The sequence below is a fragment of the Cyprinodon tularosa genome, unplaced genomic scaffold, assembly GCF_016077235.1.
Source record: "Cyprinodon tularosa strain WSP-4 unplaced genomic scaffold, ASM1607723v1 ctg545, whole genome shotgun sequence".
Taxonomy (NCBI): Eukaryota; Metazoa; Chordata; class Actinopteri; order Cyprinodontiformes; family Cyprinodontidae; genus Cyprinodon; species Cyprinodon tularosa.
Genome location: NW_024039280.1, coordinates 336,266 through 363,918, shown reverse-complemented (window position 1 = coordinate 363,918; position 27,653 = coordinate 336,266). Strand labels below are relative to the sequence as shown.

Here is a 27,653-nt window from a genome sequence, read left to right as displayed (position 1 = left end):
AGACCGCACAAAGAAAAATCTTACATCACAACTAATCTTTTTGACCATCAAACCAAAATTACCAAAACATTCTTGTGAGAGATAAATATCCAGCCAAGGAAATAATAAAAAGAAGATTAAGAAGATTTCTAGTCAGCATTCTTTTCAGATTTTATTGATATATATTACACCAGAAAATACATTTCATTTTAAAGCGACAGAATATTTATAGTAAAATATCCTCTACCCTTAAAGCTTTAAAGTTATTTATCAGACATATTCTTAATACAAAAAAGTGTAAAAGAACAAAATCAATTTCCCACAAAGTCAAATGGCTCAGAATGTTATAAATACCTTGAAGCATTTTGTGTTAAAAGGCTGGAAGAGCTGATGTGACGGATCATCCTAAGTCCCGCCTTCATGTTTTAGTGATTTTATGCGAAATATTTTAAACTCTTCAGAGTAAATTTAGCTGCTAAGAGAAAAGACCTAAAGCAGCATTGATTGATTCTGTACCAGGTGTTTAGCAGCACAGGTATGAACTGGCCATGAAGGTCTGAGGGTTTCCTACAGCTGCGTGTTGCGCAGTGCCTCTGACAGCGGAGAGGTGGCGCCGTTGGTTTCCGTGGCTTCATATTCGCCTGTCAGCTCCTCGGGCTCCTGTCTGTTTCTGCTCAGGTACCGGCTGCAGGAGCAGAAGGTGTGGTAGAAAGACGAGGACAGACCGGCGATATCTGTGGAGATGTAGGGAAGCACCTCTGGAGATGCCTGGTTATAGTAACTGATCTGATTAAAAACAGCACAAAAAAAAGGGGTTGGAATCATTTCAGATTTTATATAAACCGATTTTGAAAGAGAAAGGATCTTCTTACCAATGACATGTTGTTACTGGTTTCCAGTATAGTAAATCCAGCACACAGAACCTCTCCTCTGTTATATCCTTCTAAGGGCGGATGGGAGACCAGGGACACCGAGCGCAGAGCGATGACATACGGATCTCTGGAGAGGGGGAAACAGCGGCTGTCAGTCCTGCAGGACTAAAGGTGGATTCACCGACCTCAGGAGGAACTACTGACCCATCGCCGCAGGGCTTCCTCTTAGAGGCCAGGAGGATGAAATCCTGCTGAACCGTTTCTCCTGGATTGGAGGAAGTCTGGGATCCGACCGATGGAGTCACCACACGGTAAATAAAGTCATCGTCGTCGACCCGGTGCATCAGCTCACATTTCCTGGTTTAGGAAGGACACTCTGATCAACTGACTCAAACAGTTAAAGCCAATGTTTTGTATGAATGCGTTTGTTGGAGGAGCTCCCAGTTTTAGAAACGATGAACTGATAAATATGGATTTTTAGATACGACTGTGAAGGTCACGCAGCTCCCCTAAGTTCATCCTTTCACCTACTGTGAAAGGATGAACGATGGAAACGCTTCCTTTCTGCATAACAGGATGAATAATCAGACATTCTACCTGCAAAAATAACAACGAAAATGAGCTGTCCAGTAAACCAACTAATTTCTAAGCAAGGAGCAACAGATCTATGGAGGACCAACTCTGCCATATTTAAAAATAAATACAGAATTGGATTTATCACTTTACTTGGATTATCATTTTACTTAGATTTAGTTTTATATATATATATATATATATATATATATATATATATATATATATATATATATATATATATATATATATATATATATATATATATATATATATATATATACAGAAGAGCTATATGTGTATAGATTTTATCTTTTTTATTTTTATCTTTGTTATCTTGTGTAGTTGGATGTGTATATATATACAGGGGTTGACGTTAAGGATTTTTACACCTTCGGGCAAGTGACTTTCACATTTCATTTGCCCAGAAACTATTTTTACTTGCCCAGTATAATGTTTGATAAATATAGTTCCTAATATTAATTTTTGTATAAATATCAATGAAACATGTTTATTTTTTATGTTTTTTTGTAATTCAGTAAGTTTCCAGGTTCCTGGTGTGTATCTGCATGCGTCAGATAATGAACTCAAGCCTACATTACCGTGTTAACAGGCTTTTCAATCCTTCCTGCACATTCTTTTCAAACTAAACTTTGCTTTAAACTGTTTTGTGTTTGGAAAAATATAAATTGTAATGTTAAAAATCTAAAAAAGCTTGACAGGTTAAAAACTTACACTACTACTACTCACCAATTTAACATGTTTAGCTCTGTAACATTTAAATGCACCACTCCAATGTCTAAGAGAAAAAATTTTTATGAACATTTTTTAATGTATGACCTGCATCACTGTACAGAAGACTGCCATATGATAGAAATATTTACACTGTGCGCATACAATTATTATTATTATTTTCCTAATCCCTGACTGATCATTTTTAATCTAGCGTGTTTTATAGTATAGATTAAATTCATCATCCAGCTGCTGCTGTGCAGAATTCTCTCCCCAAGAGCTGAATCACGCCATCTGGCGGAAAATCACGCAGCTTTTTCAAATCACGCGAGAATGTGTACAAAACAACAAAAATGGCGCCGGCAACAATTGTGGGTCGTTTTTTAGCGAATGTCGGTGATTTTAAGTAATTTTGAGTGATAAATAATTTTTTTGTACTCTCCCGACAATAAAAACTACTTGCCCCGGGTGATCGGGCGATGGTTAACATCGAGCCCTAATATATGAAACTGTAACTGGAGCGTGTAACAAAAGTAATTTCTCTCTGGGATTATTAAAGTATTTCTGATTCTGAAATGCTCACTAAATAAATACGCATACAATTAATTGCCACCAAAAATACAATGAACAAATAACGTAAGAAGAAATTAAATTATACAGTGAGACATAAATGTATATAACTCTTTTAATTAGCTCCTTTTTTATTTGCCTTTGTAATATTTACCGTATTTATTTTTTTTGTCCTTTATAATCTTCAACTTTATTTTTTAATTACTTATATTTTTAAGTATTTATTTATTTATGTGCATGTTATAACATTTTTGTCGGTTTTATTCTTCCTTTGTATTTTTTTACCCTAGTTATTTCTTTGCCGCTATTTATTTCTGCCTGCCCTTTTTACATTTCTGCCTCATTATGCAAATGAGGAGGGGGCGTTTCTTAGAGAGTCAACTTCTGCTAGTTACTACCATTTCTGTATTTATTTTTAAATATGGCAGAGTTGGTCCTCCATAAAGCTCATTATTTCAGATTGAAAAATATAAAGAGATTATGTGACATCACACCCTCTCTCTTGTCTGTTGTTTACAAGCCATGTGAAACGCTGCCACTCAGGGCTCTGCCCCTCCATGTTCATTAAGAGCGATCCACAATGTAACGCTGCATAGCAGCACAAAAAACAGAGAGCGCATCCAGGGCTCACAATGTTCACCTGAATACAATCATTTGCCGAAATGAAGTTCTCATGGTAAAACATTACAAAGTTGTATTTATCCTTTGCTAAAATGAGCATAGATGAGGCAATGGAAGAGAAGGGGAGGGTTAGAGCAGCTGGAGGGGAGGTAGAGAGTAGGGGTGTAAATAATAATCGTTTTGTATCGATGCATCGATCCAACAGCCGACGATCCGATGCATCGATACGTCCGCAAGAGAATCGATTCATGTTTTTTTTTTTCCTCCGGTCTATTTTTATCCATTTGCTCCTGGGCGTAATTCTCCTCACGTGCTGCGGTGGCGCTAAACCTATTTTACCCTCCTATCACGCTTCCTGGTTATACTCTTACAGCAGTGTGTTGCAGTGAGCTTGATGCAGACATTTTTAAATTATGCTCAATATTGAAGCGTGGTCTGTGCTACACGCTGTGGGTCTAGATACGGCCGAGGCGGCGAGGAAGTGGGGGCGAGTTTAGTCCGACGACGGAGGGACATGAGGGCCAAAAAGAGCGGAGATCCAGGTGGAAAAAGGGTCCCAGCGTTCTCGCGCACCTCACTCTTCTAGCGGGTCAAACTTCACGAGTTGTTTTCCGCAATTTCGGTCATAAAAACAAAACAAGCCGGCCTCCTGTCTGCGGCGCTGTCTGCGGTCAGCTACAATTTGGGAGAGGAGCAGCGGAGCGTCTGTGGAGGGGGCAGGACGTCTGGAGCCGAGGTATTGCATTGCACTCATTGCACTGATTTTGTGCAGTATTTTTTTATGCAACTTTTCTACTTCTGTTATTTGCTGTTGTTTCTAAAAAAAAAAAAAAAGCATAACGATATTACAGCTTTCATTGATTTATTTCAAACTTGAAACTTTGTTTAGCCTGTAAGGTCTAAAAAAAAAAATTTAATAAAAAAATTAACCGATTAATCGAATCGTGGTGTATTCTTGAGTATCGAAAATAATCGAATCGTTGGGTCGAATCGCCATGATGGATGTGATTTACACCCCTAGTAGAGAGCCGTCGTTTGTCACACATCTTGTTTTGGTCTACAGGCTGTGCTTAATGCCACCTGGTGGTGAGATTTTGCTCGCTGCTCCTTTAAGTTTCACGTCTTATTAAAAATAAAAACATCACAGTTGGAAAATTGTGTTTTTTTTCTCAACATTAGCAATGTTTTGGGCACATTTGTAATGGTAAAGCAGCTAGTCTCTCGGTAAAAGTGTGTGCTGTATTACTTATAATGCGTGTCCCAGCTGGTTCTGTTGCTCAGCTCAGCGAGCAAACAAAAGGCTCTGTTAGCAGGAACATCCACCTCTGCTTCCACCCTGATGCTCAACATGGACTTTTGCTCCAGGGTGTAGAGACGAACCTGTGAACAGAGATCGTAAATCAAACAGTTCCTGGTGTGAAACCGGACAGATGAGTTGATCTAAATTCAAAACGACAACAAAAATACTGCCAGACCTTATCTCTCTCTGTGCTGAGGCGCCAGTTCTTCCTAGCTGCCAGCATCTTCAGTGCGGATACATTGTTATAGCTGAGATACACCTGTTTTCAGAACATCCAGCACATCGATCACAGGATGATAAAGACATATTTGACCAAATTTCAGCCAAGAATTTAACCACAGTGACGGTTAATTAAAGTAAAATGGATTGAAAGAGTTAAGGTTTTGTGCAGTGATACTAAACAATGGGATCGCTGGACCTCCATGAAACCTGAGCCTCTGTTCTCCTTTGCAAAGACCCTTGATTCAGATTAGGTTAGCCTCAAACATGATGTCCACCAAGCAAAGCAAGTCCTTGATAGCAAAACTAAAAGTGAATCAGACCCACAGCTAGAATGAACACCTCCTTGCCCAGTATGTTGGATTTAATGCAAGATTTAGTGGGCAGCGCCCCCTCTTGGCAGCTTTATTGTGGTTCCACCTGCTTTGCAATTAAATTTAATTAATTTTATTGATGCTCCTGGAAAACAATGATTTGGATATTTTTATAAGACCTGACTTGTACTTCTTAACAACTTTGTCCCTGATTTGTTTGGTCTTCAGCTATATGTCAACCCCCCTCCCCACATCAGATGCTGCAGATGCCCCTCCCACACCGTCTTCCTGTTAAAGGGGAGTCCTGCTCCACACTATCAATATACACTCACCGGCCACTTTATTAGGTACACCTGTCCAACTGCTCGTTAACACTTAATTTCTAAGCAGCCAATCACATGGCGGCAACTCAGTGCATTTAGGCATGTAGACATGGTCAAGACAATCTCCTGCAGTTCAAACCGAGCATCAGTATGGGGAAGAAAGGTGATTTGAGTGACTTTGAACGTGGCATGATTGTTGGTGCCAGAAGGGCTGGTCTGAGTATTTCAGAAACTGCTGATCTACTGGGATTTTCACGCACAACCATCTCTAGGGTTTACAGAGAATGGTCCGAAAAAGAAAAAACATCCAGTGAGCGGCAGTTCTGTGGGCAGAAATGCCTTGTTGATGCCAGAGGTCAGAGGAGAATGGCCAGACTGGTTGGAGCTGATAGAAGGGCAACAGTGACTCAAATAACCACCCGTTACAACCAAGGTGGGCAGAAGAGCATCTCTGAACGCACAGTACGTCGAACTTTGAGGCAGATGGGCTACAGCAGCAGAAGACCACACCGGGTGCCACTCCTTTCAGCTAAGAACAGGAAACTGAGGCTACAATTTGCACAAGCTCATGGAAATTGGACAATAGAAGATTGGAAAAACGTTGCCTGGTCTGATGAGTCTCGATTTCTGCTGCGACATTCGGATGGTAGGGTCAGAATTTGGCATCTACAACATGAAAGCATGGATCCATCCTGCTTTGTATCAACGGTTCAGGCTGGTGGTGGTGGTGTCATGGTGTGGGGAATATTTTCTTGGCACTCTTTGGGCCCCTTGGTACCAATTGAGCATCGTTGCAACGCCACAGCCTACCTGAGTATTGTTGCTGACCATGTCCATCCCTTTATGACCACAATGTACCCAACTTCTGATGGCTACTTTCAGCAGGATAATGCGCCATGTCATAAAGCTGGAATCATCTCAGACTGGTTTCTTGAACATGACAATGAGTTCACTGTACTCAAATGGCCTCCACAGTCACCAGATCTCAATCCAATAGAGCATCTTTGGGATGTGGTGGAACGGGAGATTCGCATCATGGATGTGCAGCCGACAAATCTGCGGCAACTGTGTGATGCCATCATGTCAATATGGACCAAACTCCCTGAGGAATGCTTCCAGCACCTTGTTGAATCTATGCCACGAAGAATTGAGGCAGTTCTGAAGGCAAAAGGGGGTCCAACCCGTTACTAGCATGGGGTACCTAATAAAGTGGCCGGTGAGTGTATGCATGAGTATTGGGAGTTTTTCAAAGTATGCAAAGATATGAAGCTGACGATCCATTTATATTACTGTAGAGGACAGGACATCCGCTATTAGCCCCTCCAGCTGGTGAATGCTAACTTAGCATTTCTATGCATTGAGTCATGGCAATAAATCCATGATGTTCTAATGGAAAATGAGCATGGATCTGTCACAAAATCTAAGAATTATAAAAGGTGTTAAAATTAAAGCAAAGAACATTCCTGATGTGAAGATATATACAAATATGTGCTCTAACTAAACGCAAACACATAAGAACACTGGTGTTATTTCATTGAAAGGTTTAAAATATGCAATATGAAAGGTTGTTGTTTGATCTAACTGAAATTTTGCATGTGCAATTACTTATATCTCTATATATTAAGTGGAAAATTACAGCTCTGAACCCTCTAGTTGGTTTCTGTAAACAAAGTTTTGCAAAATATGTCAAAGTTCAGTCTTTATGCGTGACGTAACATGAACTATGTGTCATTATTGCCCTGTGAGAAAAAGCTTGCCTGTTTTTTTGTGTGCGACTAAAACTCACCTGGTTCCTGGGATCCCAGGGGACAGACAGAGGAACCTCATTTTGTTTACGAGAGACGATGTACTTCCTGAAACACAAAAAAAGGAAAACATTGAGGCCATTTTTCCAACATGATATAGTGATAAGAAAATGCTAACAATATGATTTTAGTCGACTGATGGATGTGTTTTAATTATCAAAGAGCTGAAAAGGATAAAAATCTATGGAGGGAATTTTTTCCCATTACTGTTGCAAGCAAATAACTTTTTGTAAAATTCAAAAACATGCAATTATAAAATACAATTTCAAACGTGTTAATAAATACAGGTGTTAAGAGTACCTTTGAAGGTTTCTCAGATTGTATTTTTTAAAACTGTTTACATTTCTCAATTTTTTTTATAACTATTGTTTTTCAAATGTAATAATTTTTTATTAAAATTTACAAAGAAACCCATAACTTCTGCTATCAGAAAATACAGAGGGATACTGGGTGATTTTGGTTACCAGTTGCTTTCAGAGATGCTAAACCCGGAAGTCCACAGATCTAGTGCACCTAGTGGCTAAAAGTTCCCCATCGTTGATTCAAGTTTAAAAAGAAAAACATAATCCAGCTGTTTATGAATAAATGTCACACATGCGGAGCTCCATGTAGAGATCAAACACTCACCTGTCCAGCCTGATTTTCTTCCTGGCTACAGCTTCTTGGTATCTTCTTTCACCTTCCTTTAAATGACGAACAAACAGGAGATTAAAGGAATAGTACACCCAAAACATGATTAGCCTTCATTTTCTACTCACCCCCATGCTGAACAACACTCTGGAGTACTTTTTTGATATCTCAAATGCATCTGGCGATCTGGGAGGCTTCTTGCTGTCTGCTGACATTCAAATAATGGAGGTCTATGGCGCCCGAGACAGAAAGGTCCATAAAAGTCCACAAAAAACGTGTCAATATTCTTCCATACTGCTCGTCCAATGTATTCCAAGTGTCCTGAGTGGGTAGCGTCCAGAATTTACTCGAAACAAAGTCATTTAGAATGGTTTTAGAGCATAAACAGTAGTGTATAGGATCTCCTAAAAGCGCGTTCACGAGTCTACGGAAACCGCGGCAGACCAAACCAGATGAAAGTGCGCATTCAGCGTCTGCTCTGCCGATAATGCAAGCATAGAAGAAGAAATGTGCTGTTTACCTGTGTAAAGAAAGAAACAACGAAGGAAAAATGTCTGAGGACTTCAGTGTTGAGGAAGAGCATGAGTTCTTTGCCGAGCTGAATGCGCACTTTCATCTGGTTTGGTCTGCCGCGGTTTCCGTAGACTCGTGAACTCGCTTTTAGGAAATCCTATACACTACTGTTTATGCTCTAAAAACATTCTAAATGACTTCGTTTCGAGTAAATTATGGACGCTACCCACTCAGGACACTTGGAATACATTGGACGAGCAGTATGGAGGAATATTGACACGTTTTTTGTGGACTTTTATGGACCTTTCTGTCTCGGGCGCCATAGACCTCCATTATTTGAATGTCAGCTGACAGCAAGAAGCCTCCCAGATCTCCAGATGCATTTGAGATATCAAAAAAGTACTCCAGGGTGTTGTTCAGCATGGGGGTGAGTAGAAAATGAAGGCTAATCATGTTTTGGGTGTACTATTCCTTTAATGCCCTGGAACAGACAGAACCGACTTGGCGGGCAGTATTTTAAATCCAATTCAGTTTATTTATTTACTACTAATTCACAACATATTTCTCCTCTGCGACTGCCATGAAGTTTTTAAAGCTTGGCTTGTCCATCATGCATGCATGCGCACGGGCGCGCAGGCATATATGTCACGTAGCGTTGCGTCAGTGACGTCAGTGCTACGTGACAGTTTGACAGCCCCTCTGCCGTTTTTTTTTTTTTTTACCTCTGCTGTGTGCGGGTAAGGCGAGCGGCGATCAGTCAAGTTAGTAAAACAAAAAAACACTTAAAAATAAAATATTGTTCACAAGTCACAAATCACGAGTCTCAATCGAGTCTGAAGTCCTTCAAATGCAAGTCTAAGTCGAGTCTAAAGTCATTAAATATGCGACATGAACGAATCAAACCCTTAATGCTTGTGCAGGACGCCATGGCTGGAAGCTAGCCACTGTTATGCTACGTTCACACCTAAAGCAGCAAGAGCAGCAAAAACGTGTGTGCTGCTTCTTTTTTGATGCTTGTACAAGTTTAGTTCTGATGCACGGCAGAAGCATCTTTGCCAGGGTGACCAGATTCAAATATTATTTTTGTCAGAGCTGCTCAGATCACCGTATACCGGCGGTGCGCAGTCACTAGGAATCCCATTCAACAGCAGCCTCTGGCGGCTGGAAGGCGTTTTTCATATATATAATCCAAACTGCAGGCACCAGGACAATAAAAGCGAACATGTTCTGTCGGCAGATTTTGGCTTTTTAACTAAACTTCAGAGTTAATAAACTGAGGAGGAGGAGTGATCATAGCGCTCTGCATCATAAGCGATGTTCCTGCTACTCTAGACGCGCTGCAGACAGCATGCGCCCATCATGTGTTTTGAAGGCGTGGTTTGGAGGGAGAGGCATGGTTGTGTATGTTCAAAAATATAGCTTGATGAAACCGTTTTTCCAAGATCTCCTGCAGCACCTTTAATAAACAACTTGTTTTAATCTATGGCTTCTTATATTGCTTCAACCATGAGGAAATTAGATATCTGCCTCAATGAGCTGGACCAGTTGGTTCTGGGATAATCAGAGGTGTGGTCATGCGGCCTGTTGCGCTTGTCCTGCTGATAATGCACCCGTCTTTAGTAACTCATAAATCACGTGTATTTTACAGCGACTGAGCAATGCAGGAACGCTACAGAGAGATAAGAGCTAAAGCGACCAAGAGAAATATCTGGACTTCAAGAGGTTTATGACAGGAGATATTTAACCCATCAAAATCGATTAAACTGTTCGGTTTATAGACCTGAGCTTTGTTTAGATAGATATATGAAAGCTCAGACAATGGTGATGAAAATATTCTAATACCAGGAACACAGATGTCAAAGTATTGGAAACTTCATCCATAACTCTCAAAATGAATAAATGGAGAACAGATTCAAATAAGTTTCCTTACTGGAGGTTTTAACATAAATAGTGAACAAAAGGAGAATCATGGTTTCAACTTTATCAGGGCACTTAACATCATACAAAAAGACAGCGCGGATATACCTCTGTTAAAGCAAACGACTCACTGTTGGAGTCACAATGGCCTGAAGCTTGATTTTTAATCAAATATCATCAATATTAATGATTGCCCATCAATCAGGGAGGACTCAGCCTTTAGGTCTCCATAACTCCCTAAAAAAATGGAGGAATGAATGTATTGATTTATAGGGTGGCATGTATAATATCAACACCAAGAGTCAGTGTTAACTAGTTGGTGGTTGAGCTTATATGGATCACAAATCAGTGTGAAAAAAACGGATGATGAGTAAATGATCAGTGATCAGCCAGGGCCGCTGGAAGTAGAGTCCTGCAACGGGTCACCCGCTAAAATGCTCTTTTGCGGGTGAAAAATACATAAATAAAAATAAACGGGTCGGGCGGATATTTTTTTAGTGCGGGCAGGTAGTTGGTGATATTTTTTCTTTATGCGTGTGTGTTGTTATGGACATCAGAAATGTTATATTAATCAGGCACTGGGGTCACCCTTGTTGCCCTGCCGGTGTAGGTACCAGATTGACTCGTGCTGCCAGATTGACTCGGGGGCCTGCGCCTTTTGATGAAGTCATAATATGGCAACTCCGCCCGTCACTATATGGCAACGCCACTCGTAACGATATGGCAACTCCACTCAAACAAACTACATTGCGCCCGCGGTCTCTATTTGTCACAAATCTATTTTATTTAGCCAATAAACGGTAATCGTTTGGAACTGTCCGTTAATTGACCAAATACCTATAATACATTAAAACATTAATTTTTCATAAATTTTTTTACAGATTACAGGAAATGGGTATATATTTTTTTCAGTTCAAACTTTATTCTCATGTAAACACAAACATTTAAACAAAAGAGCTGGTAAAAAATCCCACAGTGTCCTGGTGTTTTCTCCTCTGGAGTAGTTTGTTTGAGTGGCGTTGCCATAATGTGACGTCATCGGGAGGCGCAAGGCCCATGGCGAATTCGGTGACGTCATCGGAAGGCGCGGGGACCATGGAGAATTTCTTCGTAAAATTGTCCGTTTACAAACCGCAATCCCGCTTTCGAATAAAACCTACACCCCGCTATAATTACTTTAGTAAGCTGTCCAGACCAATCAAAATGTTTTGCGCAATTGTGCAAACGTTAAAACAATTATGTATTGTGACATCATCAAAAGGCGCAGGCCCCCCGAGTCAATCTGGCAGCCCGAGTCAATCTGGTACCTACACCGGCAGTTTGGGCTTCCCTCCAAAAAGGCCACAGTCAGTGCATACACGTCTGCTGCAGTGTTAACGGCGCTGTTCTGCAGCGCAGCGTACTATAGCCTATTACTTGATGTGTTAACGGGTCGGGTTGCGGGTTAAATATCAACGGGTCGGGTTCAGATTTGAATTGAAGATATCCGCGGGTGACGGGTCGGGTTCGGTAGTCATCCTAACGGGTTCGGGCGGGTGAGGGTTGGTAAAACTCGACCTGTGCAGGACTCTAGCTGGAAGTACTTTTGAACAGGGGGTGCTGTGAAAGATTTTTTTGGACAAAAAGGTCATATAGGCCTATTTAAAATACAACTAAACAAAAAAAAATCTAGATTGAAATTCACTACTTTATTGTCATATACGCTTTAATGCACGCAACCAGGGTCTGTAATACACAGACGTGAATATACGCGCTATTAATTAAACTTCACAATAAAAAAATCGTCAGTGGCTTTATGCCAATTTGAAAAGGCAGAATTCACAAAGTAGCTGTTTTTCCTAAATTAGTCTCTAGTTATGATTTCTTTTTTTTAAAGCTCTTTGACAAAACACACAATATGATCAGTCTCTTTCATATAATGCAACTACTGCCACCTAGGGGTGACAGTGGCATCAGGTGAAGGAGTTTGCCCTGAAATCAACGGTTTTATGGTTCAACCTCGACTCTGGCTTTCAGTGTCGTTGTGCCCTCTGGCAAGACACTTCACCTACGTTGTCTGCTAATGGTGGTCGGAGGGCCTGGTGGCAAACCAAGCCGGTGCCACAGAACGTAAGAATGTTTAATTACCTTAACTCTGTGCAGGGAATTTTAAACTGGATGTTACCTGGAAGGGCTTGTCTAATCCAATCACGCTAGCTTGGGTTGCGGGTGCTGGGACTGTGGAGCCGTTCACCAAATGAACGTCCAATCAGCGTTGGCTTTGAGGCGGGTTGAGGTGTGAAGCAACGAGAAGCGCGACAGTTCAGTCTAAAGAACATGGCGGCTTCAGCCGATGAAACTAGCGTTAGCGTGGCTATGGAGCAAGGAATTACAGAGTTTTTCTTAACTGAAAAAAGAGCAAAACACTGCTCTGGAGGCTTTTCTCAGAGGAAAAGATGTTTTTGCTCTTCTCCCGACTGGTTTCGGCAAGAGTAGCCTGGCTTGTGGTTGTGTTTTCGTTGTCGCTCTGTTAGTACGTCATATGCTTCGTTGATCTGATTGGTTTATTTGGCCCGTCTATCACCAACATAGGCCAATCAGCTAACCAGTAGTTTCGCCCCTTCCCAAAATTACTTCAACGGAAGGTTTCCAGATGGATATGCGGAGCAAATCCATCTGGCGGAGTCAGGTTAGCTGGGACTGGGCCTGCCGGTGCAACTGCTAAAAGAGGCGGGAGGACAGTCAACTCACTATGGCTGCTCTCCGTTGTCATGGTTGCGGTACTAGTGTTCTTCACTGGTGGTAGTTTTTCAAAAAAAAATCTGAAATGCGTTTCTGTTCCATATTCCCTCCCCGTCTCTGTCATTAGACTACGTAAATGTACTATTCTGCTGCTGCGAGCGGGATACCTCTTGACTCGGTGACCACTAGCTTGCTTGACGTTGCCTTGACAACGCCGCTTCTGTGAACTTGTGTAAATTAGGCTAATTGTGCAGAGTATTTTAAATACATTTTAAAAAATCTCAGTCTCGCCACTAGAGGGTGCTGCAGCACCCCCAGCACCCCAACTTCCCGCGGCCAGGTGATCGGCTGTTATTGTTCTGCATAGTTAACTCACCAGGGGTTCTGGTCGTATCCGTGGAAGAGCACACGGCTTCCCACTGCTGTCAAGAACCTCAAAGATCATGAAGGCAGAGTTGATGTGTCGGCTTAGACCTTCTTCCAAATAGGCTTCTGCACGGACCCCCACCTCCAGGCTGCAAGGAACCATCCGATCTATTGGCATCAAACTTTCTTTAAAGGTCTCGTCCAGTTCAGCATTTTAAGCCTTGGTACCTGTTTTTATAGGCATTGTTGACGATAGCCTTGAGCTGCAGCCGGTCTCCAACCTGAGAGGGTCCTCTGAAGTTGAACATGTCGATGGTCCGAAGAGTTGGATGAGCCTGACAGAAACGACTGCATCGAAAAAGGAAGAATAAACAGAAAGATTACAGCAAGAAGAGAACAAGCCCCTGCTGGACTTGAAAGGAAAAGTCCGCTCATATTCAAGATTCAAACTTCTGAAAGTACTTTAAATATGAAATTATTACATACTGTTCAACAACTGATAAGTGTTTTTAATTAAGAGTAATTTTCATGTGAATGTGCTTTACTGGAGGCATCCATGTTTGTCAAAGAACACTACTGCCACCTACTGGTTTGTGACGTCACGGTGCGGTATCAGCTGTTGCTCAAGTCCCAGTGCTGTATCTGGTGTTTGTCACAACGCGCTATTATCCAAGTCATCTTGAAAACATTCTTCTTCCAAATGTTGGCTACATATTACGTGTTTTTTCTCTGGTCAGAAGTTCGATGGCAAATCCTCCCTCTTCAAGTTGGCGATCCAACGACCAACCCGTCCGTGGAGGATCAGGAATCAGAAAGGTGGAATAACTCTTTTTTTTTCACTTTTACCCGATGTATTCCAACATCCAGCTGCCATGCACGTGGGCATTGTCAGTTTCACTATAGCTCTGGTGAATTTCTGCCTTTTTTTTTTTTTGTGGCTCGTTTGTTTTGGACAGTAGGCTGACAGGAAAGGGGGTATTAGACAGAGGGAGAGACATGCGGCAAATGGCCACAGGCCAGTTTTGTACCCGGGTCAGCTGCATCGAGGACTAAGGCCTCCATACGTGAGTCGTGTGCGCTAACCACTGCGCCACCAAAGCATGTCCAAGTTCTCATAAATTTCAATGGTGAAGTCCTCTGGAAATCTTCAATAATTGTTGTTGATTGCAGATGTGTCTAGTAGTTCCCATTGATTCTGCTTGTAAAGCGGGGAGAATGGCGCTAGGCTTACCGCACCGTGACGTCACTGCTGGAAGATGGCAGGAGGGAGGGGTTACTATACTTGGGCAAAAATGGCCGCTCCCGGACTCATCGCGACAAAACCTATTTTTATTTTATACCGATTAACGCTAAAATCATTAAATCACCGTAAACGTCCATTAATTATATGCTTATTACTTGCTGACTGGACTTTTCCTTTAAAGAAAGAAAAGCATCATTATATTCAGACTATTTTCTTAAAGACGTTACAAAACGTTACGCCGCTAGCTCACTCTGGTTGTATATAAAGGCCTTCTGATTTAATATTGGTTCATTATATATTATTTCTCTTTTACAATTTGCTTTTGCTTTAATTTTTAGAAATCTGAAGATTAGCTCTCAGATGCAATACAAACGTTGTTCACTGAAGCAATAATACTTTGCAAACAATATTTTAATGATGAAATGAAATCAGATGAAGTTTGTATTCTCTCTCTACACAAGCTGTCTCCATCCAGTTAATAACAGTTTGGCCATGTCTGTTAAACACTGAGAAGCATGTAGAAGAGTTACCTGGCAGCAATCGTTGCTACATTCACCATCCAGGCCATGATGTGTCCTCCAAAAGTGTTCATCTGAAAACAGTCGATTAAAACACTTAATGACATCACAAAGCTGTGTGCTGTCGTTTAAACTCAGCTTTCTTTTTAACTCTCTCGTTAATGGGTTCATGGTCACCTGGTGACATCGTACTGCAAACTGTGTCTTGACTGCATAGCTATGGTAACAAATGTTTGTTAAGATCTGAGTTAAAGTGAGCATGTAGACATTAAATATAAAGGTCTCTAAGATGGACCCTTGGGGAGCTCCACATGTAATTTCTATGTTCTCTGACGGACGTTTTCCAATGATGCAAAAAAAAAAACAAAGCTCTTTCCTTCACAGGGATTTAAAGGTATACTATGCAACCGGTGTTGATTTTCCAGCGAGGCTCCCCCCAGAGGGCGAAAGTGAAAGTGCACTGTCGTAAATATGCTCAGCTGTTCTCCTGGTTTCTCCGTCAAGCCAGGTGTGGTTGTTTTGAGCTTAGCAGACAGGCGAACGCAACGAATCACCATGTCTACTGCGGTAAGTGACTATTTTGTTCCAATTTTCGAGTTTGAAAATTTAGCATGTTTTCATACATTATTTGTTATGCATGTGTCTAAATAACAAAGATTGTAGTTAGCCAAGTTCTCGCCGTAAAGCAAGACCGACTCTCGCGATGCACGAGACTTCTGAGCCTGTGGGTGCGGGCCGAGGGGTCCTGCAATTGCAAGTACGGTATTTCCCCTACAGACCACCAGGGCGGCCGAGAAAACCTTTGTTCGACCTGAAATGACTCATTTAATCATCCAAAACGTTATGGAACACATTAATTAACTGAAAAATGTTGCATAGTATGCCTTTTAATCAGCCAAGCACAATGCCATTTGTCACCATTTTAAATCCTTTTCTTTACAGTCAGATATAGAAAAGCACATGGATGACCTGGTGGTTTGCATGTGGAGGTAGAACCAGTTCAACACTCTCCACCCTGGTCTTCTCCGCTGCCACGCCGCTGCTCACGGCAGAGCTGTCAGCTGATAAATAAATAAAAAACAGGCTTAAACAACACTTCTACACTTGCACTGCAAAAAATATAAATCTCAATAAGTTATTTTTTCTTAAAATAAGTGTGTTTTTTCTTGATTTGAGGAGGTAAGTAAGACACTTTGCCAATGGAACAAGACAATTTCCTTTTAAAATAAGAAAAAACTGTTTTATCGTCTTATTTCAAGTAAATATTATCTAACTATCTTATTTTAAGAGTGAAAATACTCATTCCATTGGCAAATCATCTTATTTACCTGCTCAAATTAAGGCTAAATATACTTAATTTAAGCCATTTTTTACTTATTTCTGGATTGTTTTTGCAGTGTGGAGACCAACATCAGGTGGTTAAAAACAACCTGCAGCGGCTGTGTTAGCTGTAATCATGAGTCAGATGTTTTCACACGGGTCTCCCCCATGATGCCACAAGCACAATAAGCTTTCAGCGTTCTAAACTTCTAAACAGAGTTCCGTGTCCAGCTGCTTTCCTTTACTTTAGGGTGGGGCTGTGGCACTCTGCATCGCGCCTACCTCGCTCTACGGACCCACTGGAGAGCAGTTCTTTGATGATGTCGTTGTGAATCATCCGGACTCGTCTTCGCTCAGCTGCCACGCTGTATTCCACATGCTCCTTCTGAGTCTGAGGTACGACGGTTCTCAGAGTGACCTGTGGAAAAAAAGCACCTGTATGTTCAGTCAACGTAGGCGGCTTCATCACGACTCGCACGAGGTGGACCTTAAAACAGAGGTCTTCAACAGGGGGTCCACGACCCCTAGGGGCTCCACGGAGGTACTGCATGGGGGTCGCGAAACATTTTGGTTGATTAGACTTTTTTTATATATTCCCCCCTGCATTTTTTCCCACTAATTAAAATGTCTTTAAATCCACATTAACATGAATTCAACTCACTGTAGTAAACAGATAAATGGAGGCAGAAGATGTCTTTCAGTCATCAATGCTCACATTCAGCGACACACAGGAGCTCTTTCAAGCTGGGCACCGTTTCATTCACAACACCTGTCCCATCAACCAGGAATCAGAAATACTTTAATAATCCCATGGAGGGATTACTTTAGTTACATTACTCCATCTGTAATAGAGTGACTATAGGACCAGTTTGATAGAACACAATTTCATACAATATATATAATTAGGGAGCCCCTGCTTCATCTAACTATCAGTTTAGGGGTCTTTTGCCTGGAAAACGTTGAAGACCCCTGCTTTAAAAGATCAGTCATCTGCCTATATTCACTGTAGACATTGTAGAAATATTTTAAAGAGCTTTTAATCAAATGATTTATGAAAGATTTGCAGCAAATGAAGCAGAGCTTTTATTCAATTCAATTCAGTTTATTTATATAGCGCCAAATTCACAACACATGTCATCTCAAGGCATTTTACAGTTCAACCAGATCATCCAGTCAATTTGATACAAAGTTTTCTATCTAAGGAAAACCAGTTGATTGCATTGACTCATTGACTCAAAGGCAATCCTTCATACTAAGCATGCTTGTAGTGACAGTGGAGAGGAAAAACTCCCTTTTAACAGGAAGAAACCTCCAGCAGAACCAGGCTCAGTGTGAGCGGCCATCTGCTGAGGTCGACTGGGGTTCAAGGAGACAGAAGCAGAGACACAAAAAGCAGCTGTTAAAGGCTTATTCTGGCCTTTAGCTCTGCATCCAATACTGACACCCTCCCCCACCCTAAAAGCTACCCAAAACAAAAACATCAATATAAACCTGCTTATTAGCTCTAACACTCTATCATTTGTTGCTGGTGCTTTGTTGACTTATTTCTCCTTTCTTATTTACTTCTAATATACATCGTAGAATGTCCTTGAGTGTTTTAAAAAGGCTTTTTTTAAATGAAATGCATTATTATCATTCTTTTAGTAATATTAAATTGAATAAGTAATGCCCACCAATGCAAACCAGCTTGTGTGCGATTATTTATATCTCTATAGATAAAGTGGAAAAATGAAAGCTCCGAACTAATTGTGGTTTCTGATTCACAGGTGTTTGAACTGAGTCAAGTCTGAAACGGAGCCTGATTAGTGTGTAGATGTGTTCCTCACACCACTGACGACTTTAATGAAATGAAAGTAGCTCATGGTGAGGATGCCCCATCACATGATGGGGCATAAGTTACTTTCATTTCATCAAAAGTCTCCAGTGGCGTGGGGAACACAAATACATGTTCCTGTATTTGCATTTTTGTATTTTCATTTTTTCTTTTATTTTCTGTAAAGTGACCTTGAGTGTCCAGAAAGGCCCCGGTAAATAAAATGTATTATTATTATTATTATTATTATTATTATTATCTACAAACTAAACAGGCTCTGTTTGGTCGCACCAGAGAAAACTGTAGTTGGATAACTGGTTAAAGATTATTGAAGGGAAGAAAAGGCCTGTTGCCTGTTGCCATGAGTAAAAAAACCCCAATTCCTGCTTTTTTTGTTGTTACCCTTTAACTTAAATTTTGTTTGTCTTAACTGAGTTAACTGCATGCAAATTAAAACGAACGAACAAGTCCGCCCCTTTGTAATGGGGGTCTCGAATGGCGGTTGCCCCTTTGGAACGACCCTCTTTCAGAGACAGACAGGTATGCGTTATTGCAGGCTAATAAAGAAGCCATCAACTCCCCATTCCAAAGGGTGGACCCCTTCGCCCGTTTCAATTAGCATGTTTTCTAATTCAAAACAAGGCTTTGTTGGGCTGCTGGATAAAGACTCAAACTCGACGACATTTCTGACATTTTGAATTGAAAAAAGCTTCCTGGATGGAAGCGAAACGTCTTCAAACTTGGATGTCACATGTAAAATACCAAGTTATGACTGTTGTGAAGGAAATCTCCAATTATGAGTTGAGCTGAGCCTTTAGAAAGTGTCAGGATTCTGTGCTCTGTTGATTCTCTTCTACAGGTGGCTGTTGTTGACAGGTGGGCGTGGCCCCGCAGCTGCAGCTCTGGCTGGGGCTTAAAAGGAGTTTCCAGTCAGATGAAGGATGCCAGAGTGTTGGACCGTTGTGGTACGCCTAGGCCTCTGTCCAGTCGACGGTTCTTCATTCCTGTTAAACCTTTTGGATTCCTAGGTCTTACCTGGTTCTCCTGTCTCTCTTAGTTCGTCTTGCTTTGGATTTCTCGTCCGTCGTGTCCCCATGCGCTGAGGACTGTTTCCTGAATGGCGTTCCCCTTAAAGGTATACTATGCAACCGGTGTAGATTTTCCAGCGAGGCTCCCCCCAGAGGGCGAAAGTAAAAGTGCGCTGTCGTAAATATGCTCAGCTGTTCTCCTGGTTTCTCCGTCAAGCCAGGCGCGGTTGTTTTGAGCTTAGCAGACAGGCGAACGCAACGAATCACCATGTCTATTGCGGTAAGTGACTATTTTGTTCCAATTTTCGAGTGTGAAAATTTAGCATGTTTTCACACATTATTTGTTATGCATGTGTCTAAATAACAAAGATTGTAGTTAGCCAAGTTGGAGTTTCCCATACATTTATCCGACTGTCGGATGACATGGGCTTTCGCTGTTTTCTCGCTGGTTCCGCCATGATAACTGCAAAAATACCGCCACTGCGCTAGCAACGAGCATGCCTTTCACTGGGGGCGCGTAGCAGTTCTCGCCGTAAAGCACGACCGACTCTCGCGATGCACGAGACTTCTGAGCCTGTGGGTGCGGGCCGAGGGCTCCTGCAATGGCAAGTACGGTTTTTCCTCTACAGACCACCAGGGCGGCCGAGAATACCTTTGTTCGACCTGAAATCATCCAAAACGTTATGGAACACATTAATTAACTGAAAAATGTTGCATAGTGTGCCTTTAAGCCCCATCGATGCTACCGAGCCGGACAAGAGACCCCCATTCCTGGATTCACTCTGGTCCCTTCAGCTGCTCCTCGAACCTGTCTCTGCTGTGGTGCTCCTTGGGCTCCCGCTTAAGTTCCATCCGCTAGCTCACCTGTCGCTCAGCCTTCTCCTCACATCGGAAAGCAGTGAGTCGCAGAATCCCTTCTTCCACTCACCCTCCCCGTATAGGTTATCCGTACCTGGCGCTAAGCGAAGCGGCATCAGCGCAGATCCCCCTAACTCTTCTAGTGTTAATCAGTTTCCTCTTTCCTCCCGCAGTGCTCCTACCGTTGACGTTCCGAACCTCGCCTGCCGCTCACATAGTGAGCTATTCATATCTGTGTATAGCCTTAATAAATGTCTTAAACTGCTCCTTGTTCTCCTTCTGTGTCTGCATGTGGGCCAAACACTTTCAAACTATGACAGAAAGTATTTTGCTATTGAACTACTCCGCACTCTTACTTTTTGTCCAGTGTTAGTTCTCTGCGTCACAAAGGTCGCGTAGGCATGGCACACCCTCCAGTGGCGATCGGAGAACAGGTCCTCACAGCTCACATGGATCCCCACCTGGGACAGCAGACATCAGACCTAATCAGGATCTTAAAATATAAACCATGAATCTAAATGGAGACGTGATTCCATATCATCCAGAATGTTAGAAAAATGTTCCTTTAATCGGGTAGTGCAGTAACCGGTGTGTGTTTTTTATATATATATATATATATATATATATATATATATATATATATATATATGGCTGTGCTTTGCAACATGCATACTCTTAGCCCCACTAAGAATATTTAAATACACTGCACCATTTGTTTTTCAGCAAAAAAAAAAAGGGGAAATTTGTTAAATATTCATTGAGTTCAAATTGATAAAAATTTATTCTGTCCCTGCTCAACACATTACACTGAGCGGAGCGGTCGACCGCTCCAAGATGGCGCCACCAAATCATGTCAGCTCCCATAGGCGAAATCGATCGATGCGGGGTCTATTCTTATGTTCAGAGGCGGTTTTAGGAAATTTGGGGCCCTCTGAATCAAAATGACAACACATAAAACAGATCCATTATATAGAAAGACACATTTTAATAGGATAGACATACAGTATCTGTTCTAGGTTTTGTCCCTCTCTTCTTGTCCCGTTTCTTCTTGTTTTCCTCTCTATGTTTTGTACTCAGCTGACTTTTCATGCTGTCTCTAAAGGAATGAAAGATTTTTTCCAAGCACTAAGCTCACTTAGCTGATTGCTCCTTCCTGTGTTTCCAAAAAGGCCAAAGTAAATAACCCAGTCCTTCTTTTCACTGTAGACAAGCCATGATCTGCTTCTCTGTTCTCCATTTTTCATTTGGATGAAATAATAGCTGCATGAATCATGACAGCAGACAAGATAGAGGAGAGCAGGAGGCGGGGTTACCAATCTACTCGCTCTGGAGAGCAGAGTTTGCTGCTTTTAGATGTTGTCTCCAAAGTCTCCAGTAGCAGAAAGAAGTTGCTAGATTTGGCACTAGGCGCTCTTTTAAAATGAAATCGCTAGAAAGGTTTAATTTTGTTTTTACAGTGTCCTGTCTGGCAATGTGGCAATAAGAATAATTGTCTTGATGCCAAAAAGAGCCCAACAGATTTTACTTTCACAAGTGGAGCAGTACGGCTATCGCAAGAGTGTTCAACTTGATTTATGCATATAAATCCCTTTATTATAATTATGCAGGGAGTTTTACAGATTATATGGACACTGCTATGTAAGTAGAGCTAGAAGGGTTTCTAATGGTTTGCTGCTGTCTGTTTGGACCTTTCTGAAAATGTGCAGCAAACTGATCCAATGTGGTGGACACTGAAGGGATGGGGGGGAATGGGGGCTTAGACACGCTTAATATTATAAGCGTTCTGATGGCATTTTAGCGAACTGATTTTTTTCCCCCCAAAAAAAATGAATGTGCACAAAAATTTTATAGTTGTATTAGCTATAAGTGTAAGCAGAGTTTTATGGGGCCACCAGGAACTTGAAGCCCTAGGCCCCAGCCTAGCTATGTCTAATGGTAAATCCCTCCCCCGCTTACATTATGTCAATTTAATTAAATTCAGTTTATTTCTATAGCGCCAATTCACATCATGTCATCTCAAAGCACTTTACAGTTCACCAGATTGAGTTCACCAGTCAGATTGAGTCAAATTTTTAAATCTAAGGAAAACCAGCTGATTGCATCGACTCTTTGACTCAAATGCAATCCCTCGAACTAAGCATGCTTGTAGCGACAGTGGAGAGAAAAAACTCCCTTTTAACAGGAAGAAACCTCCAGCAGAACCAGGCTAAGTCTAAGCAGCCGACTGGGGTTCAAGGAGACAGAATTCTATGTGTGGCCATTTTGAAAGGAAGCAAACGGCGTCTTCTCTTTTAAATGCATTTACAGTAGAGTCCTGCAACTGGTCTGGTACCCGCGGGTCCCCGACGGGTCACCCGCTAAAATGCTAATTTGCGGGTGAAAAATACATAAATAAAAATAAACGGGTCGGGGGTCGGGCGGATATTTTTTTAGTGCGGGCGGGTAGTTGGTGATTTTTTTTTTATGCATGTGTGTTGTTATGGACATCAGAAATGTTCTATTAATCAGGCACTGGGGTCACCCTTGTTGTAGCTTAAAGCCCTGCCGGCAGTGTGGGCTTCCCTCCAAAAAGGCCACAGTCAGTGCATATATGTCTGCTGCAGTGTTAATGGCGCTGTTCTGCAGCGTAGCGTACTATAGCCTATTACTTGATGTGTTAACGGGTCGGGTTGCGGGTTAAATATCAACGGGTCGGATCCGGTTCGGATTTGAATTGAAGATATCCGCGGGTGACGGGTCGGGTTCGTTAGACATCCTAACACCTGGTAGGATGTTGGTAAAACTCAACCCGTGCAGGACTCTAATTTACAGTGGTTATGTTGAGTACTGCCCCCCCGTGTTTTAAGAGAATACTGACACCTATAGTATTGCCTAGTATAACCATCTACTGCTGTCCTATGGGAATCGCTTCCAATTCACACAGAGTGGAGCAACAACCCAACACATGAGTATAACTCAGCCTTTAGTTTAGAGGACGATGCGTGGAGGAGCATGGAAGTTACAATGACGTCATTTGCTGAGTGGACCTGGAGGATAAATCTAGTTCATTCAGGACCAGGTTGCTTTGGATGACTTTCCTTCAACGAATGAATCACAATTTCAAAACTGCAGAGTGTGGTAACTGATCATCTTTGTTTCACAATAAAACAAACAAGAAATACCTTTAAAAGCTAATGTAGCTGTGATAATATGTTACGTAATAATCTGGTGACAGCTGTGGTCATAATAAATAATCGTAACATGTTATTATCAATATGCTGATTTTTATCAGCTGGTTTCGGGGTTCAGCCTTTTCCAAACCCACACCAGCAGCTTCACTCACCTCCATGCTGGAGTTAAAAGCTCTGTTGACCTTCGCCCTGATGTTCACCACTTGACCGACGCTGAGGACACAATGAGGACAGATGAGTGTTTTCTGTCTGGGTCGTCCGATCCTCACATGGCCTTCCTGTTACCTGATGGTGTGCTCAAAGTGGATGTCGTCCATAGAGGCCGTGACGCACAGACTTCCAGCATGTCTCTCAGCTGCTCACATGGAAAAATAAAAATAAAAAAGAGTCATTTCCTGTCTGGATTAGCTTTGCTGACCACATGCATCTACGAGGAACATTTCCAGTAAGCCTTCCAACAGAGCAACACACCTGAGAGGCAGGCGGTGGAGTCCATCCATTTTAGCAGCTGTCCCACACTCAGCTCCTGCCGATGGTTACAGTGGAAGGGCATGACTATCTGACTCATTTTCACCTCCGTAGGGTTAACGCAACGCTCTTCATCCTCCTCTTCCTCCTCCTCCTCTTCCATTCGATCTGACAACCTGGATATCATCCTCAAACATAAATGATTACAATAAGCACCTCTTAGATTATTATGGAGTAAAATTTGTTTCACTATTGTTGAAAACAAAGAACATATTTTGTAAATTGAAATTCGAGGGGAAAATGCTATCAAGAAATGAAACATTGAAAAAGTTAATCTAAAAAAAGGTTTTAAGAGTAATTTTGCATTTATTTTATTTTATCATCTTTATTTTTTTTCTTTTTTATAATTTTTTTTTTCTAACTTTTATTTATTTTTTTTTTTTCAAATAAAGTTTTACAAATTGTATTCTTTTCACATTGCATTTTACAGATCACATTCTCTTAACTTTGAAAAAAAAAATCATCAAATAAATAAATGTAATCTAACAACAACTTCCAACTGTTTTTAATATTCTTTTTTTGTTTCTGCATTTTTTATTTTATTTTATTTATAATTTTTTTTTCTACTTGCTTTGATTCTGTTTTATCTTCCTATATTTTAATCATGTAAAGCACTTTGCATTGTCTTTGTACTGAATTGTGCTATACAAATAAATTTGCCTTGCCTTGCCTTGCCTTAATAGTGAATAACTTGCTCTTGACCAATAAAAATGTTGCCAGCGTCCAGCAGACCAATAGAAATGCTCAGAGGAAAGCCGAACCCCAGAAGTGAAGATCAGGGGTAACAAAAAAAAAAAAAAAAAATCAACAACCAGTAAAGGTCTGAAGACATTATAATATTATAATATGTTACTTTATACAGAATTTAACACTGAAATAAAATGAGGTGTATCTATATTTACATTGAACTTTTAAATAAATAAAATAAATAGATTTTTTTTTACATTTTAAGATAAAAAAAATTTTAAGTGGAGAACAATCGTTCAGTTTGGTTTATAGACAATTTCCTAATTCACATATTTTCTCAAACCCCTGAACTGTTCGTTTGTTATTTTCTTTCTTTTTTCTGTCTTAATGTTGGCAGTGGGCTTTAGGCTGCCCTGCAAGGCTTTAAACCTGGGTTTAACCAGAGACTAAGCCATTCTCAAGCACATATCAAGGTGCTCATTTTGAGCCTGGATCCAGATTTATTGTTGATTCTGTTCATGGTGGAGAATCCTGCTTCACAGCAGCAGGTTGAGCCAAACATCCTCTAAATGTGCAGGGTCATCTTTGAGCACGCCATTTCACTTTTCTTTCACCAGTTCACCGCAGTTCTTCCAGCAGTCCACACTTTCTCTGCTCTCTTTTTCTCATCATCTTCTCCTTCTTTCCCATCGCGCGGCTTGCCACAGGTTTGCCTGCTGTGTCTAAAAGTAGCAGCAGCAGCAACCCAGACTGACAGCTCATTGGATAATCTGGATCACGTGCAGCCTGGAGCCGGACGCTCCCCAGGGCTTTACCGTATTAACAGGAGAAGAGGCGCAAGTGAAGTTAGACACTGTCGTCAGACAACATGCAGTGATTTTAAATGTTTTAAATCAGGTTGGGTCCGGATCCAGACCCCGGGTCACTAATCCGTGACCTCTGGTCTATTCGCATTGGTTGTGGCAATCAGCTTGTCATGTGGCTGGAGACAATTACGTACAACTAAATCTGATTTTTTTTATTTTTTATGTTTTAAATCACATCTTTGTATCTTGCCGTGTAATCTAGCATTTAGTTAAACCCAGGCAACAATTTTCTCTGACGCTCTGGAGGGCTTTACCGTATTAAAAGGAGCAGCGGCGCAAGTGAAGTTAGACACATTTATCGGACAACATGCGGTAATTTATTTACCCAGCAGGTGGGTCCAGATCCGGACCGTAGTCCGCTAATCCGTCACCTCTGGTATAGAGGACGATCTTTTATTTCTGGGTGGATCATCTAAATAAGTGGTCCTCCTAATTGTCAATCATTCTGGTGATATGTTTACGTAAGGCCATCCTACATGCTCACACCGTTAAATTTTCCTGCGCATGCGCATTTTCAGGCGTATATCTGTGGTGAGCTATGGTTTCAGAGTCATAGAGCTCACCTTTCTCACTCTCTGAAAATGGCAGAGGGTCATAAGAGAACATTTGTCTACGAAGTGTATAAAAAGAAAAGAGAGGCCTCAGAAGAGGGGGGATATATATCTTAGAATGCTATGCGCGGAGAACTCTTCTTGCAAAGCATTATGGGATTTGATGTCACAGTGGCCAAATGTCGCCATAGGCTGTCGCTACCTGATTCTAAAGTCCACTATATAGTCCCCGCTCTACCTAGTAATTGAGCGATTTAGGGCAGACGTTCAGACACAGTTAGCTTGTATGAGCTATGCGAAAAGCAAACAAGCAAAAATGGGCCCCTGCACGCAACCACACAAGTGAAGAGGGTGGGTCTTGTGAAAAATTCGCGAAAATCCTCCACAATACCTTTTATTTTCTTATAATTACATCTGGAAAAAAAAAAAAACAGAAATAAAAAATGTATTTGAAGAAATTGTATTTCGAAATATAAAATCTGCAACAACAAAATAAAAAATAAAGTAAAAAAAACGTGAAAATAGAAAGTGAAACACACAAACTAGCAAGACTAGATTGATTGATCATTTTATCTCCTCTTTCTTTCATCTTTTCTCCTTTTTTCCTGTTCTACTTACATTGCAGTGTCCATATAATCTGTAAACTGGAAAAAAAATCAAAATCTGGATAAGTCATTTTTCTTTAAAACAAGTGCATTTGATCTTGAATTGAGAAGGTAAAAGAGACATTTTGCCAATGGAACAGGATAATTTATATTTAAAATAAGAAAATGCAGTTGAACTGTCTTATTTTAAGTGCATTTTATCTAATTATCTTATTTTAAGAGTAAAAATACTCTTTCCATTGGCAAATAATCTCATTTATCTACTCAAAATACGGGTAAATACACTGAATATATGAAATTTTTACTTATTTCTAGATTGTTTTTCCAGTGATATATTCCCTGCATAATTATAATAAAGCAACTTTTATGCATAAATCAAGCAGAACACTATGACAATAGCCCTACTGCTGCACTTGTGAAAGTAAAATCTGTTGGGGTTTTTTTTTTTTTTTTTTTTGGTATCAACTCAATTATTCTTATTGCCTCATTGCCAGACAGGACACGGTTAAAAAATTAACATTTACGTGTTCTTTGCTTTCACTAATAATGGAACAGAATTCACTCCATAGATTTCCCCTCCTCTGGCTTCCCTGATAAAAAACTTCAACAGTTTGTAGGGAACATATTTCCGTCCAGCTTCCAGCTGACTAGACGGAGCTTCTAAACAGAACCTCCACAGACTTTCTGCAGAACAGAGACACGGAAAAAAGAAAAACCCAAAGCTGTAGATGAGCAGAAATGAAAGAAGATCTGAACCCTCCTGCCTGCTTCCTCACTGCTCAGTTTAAAAAGCTCCAAACAGACCGACTGCTTCATTGCAGATCTTAATCACAAAGTTTCAAAATGTTTGGATTTACTTACCTGACAGCGGCTGAAGTGATCATAAAAACAACAATCAAAATCACCCTACGTGGTTTCCTGTGAGTCCTTTCAAAATAAAAGCCCCTTTACCTGTTCATACTGAAGAATGACTCATGGGTTTATTCCACTATTGGTCCCCACAGCTTTATG

General features: G+C 41.0%; 1 protein-coding gene across 2 annotated transcripts; it reads right to left on the bottom strand.

The window, feature by feature from the left end:
* Positions 1–141: 141 nt before the first annotated feature.
* Positions 142–27,653, bottom strand: LOC119796358 (acyl-coenzyme A thioesterase 11-like). Of its 2 annotated transcripts, none has more exons than XM_038304865.1 (17): positions 27,504–27,653; positions 23,877–24,061; positions 23,691–23,760; positions 23,558–23,618; positions 20,592–20,696; positions 16,819–16,954; positions 16,186–16,277; positions 15,229–15,290; positions 13,684–13,803; positions 13,466–13,604; positions 7,936–7,991; positions 7,290–7,356; positions 4,823–4,906; positions 4,594–4,727; positions 1,056–1,208; positions 852–978; positions 142–765 (listed from the first exon to the last, which is right to left on the bottom strand). In XM_038304865.1, exons 1-17 carry the CDS (start codon positions 27,524–27,526, stop codon positions 547–549), a joined length of 1,833 nt encoding a protein of 610 aa, XP_038160793.1. In that variant the 5' UTR covers positions 27,527–27,653; the 3' UTR covers positions 142–546. The 2 variants fall into 2 exon arrangements, with proteins under 2 accessions (XP_038160793.1, XP_038160794.1); XM_038304866.1 differs by lacking the exon at positions 27,504–27,653 and adding an exon at positions 27,205–27,228.

Coding starts and splice junctions, on each gene's coding strand:
- LOC119796358 (XM_038304865.1), bottom strand. CDS start 27,526: ATGATCACTTCAGCCGCTGTCAG. Junction 7,357..7,935: donor AAGAAAATCAGGCTGGACAG/GTGAGTGTTTGA, acceptor TTTGTGTTTCAG/GAAGTACATCGTCTCTCGTA. Junction 4,728..4,822: donor TCAGCACAGAGAGAGATAAG/GTCTGGCAGTAT, acceptor CTCTGTTCACAG/GTTCGTCTCTACACCCTGGA.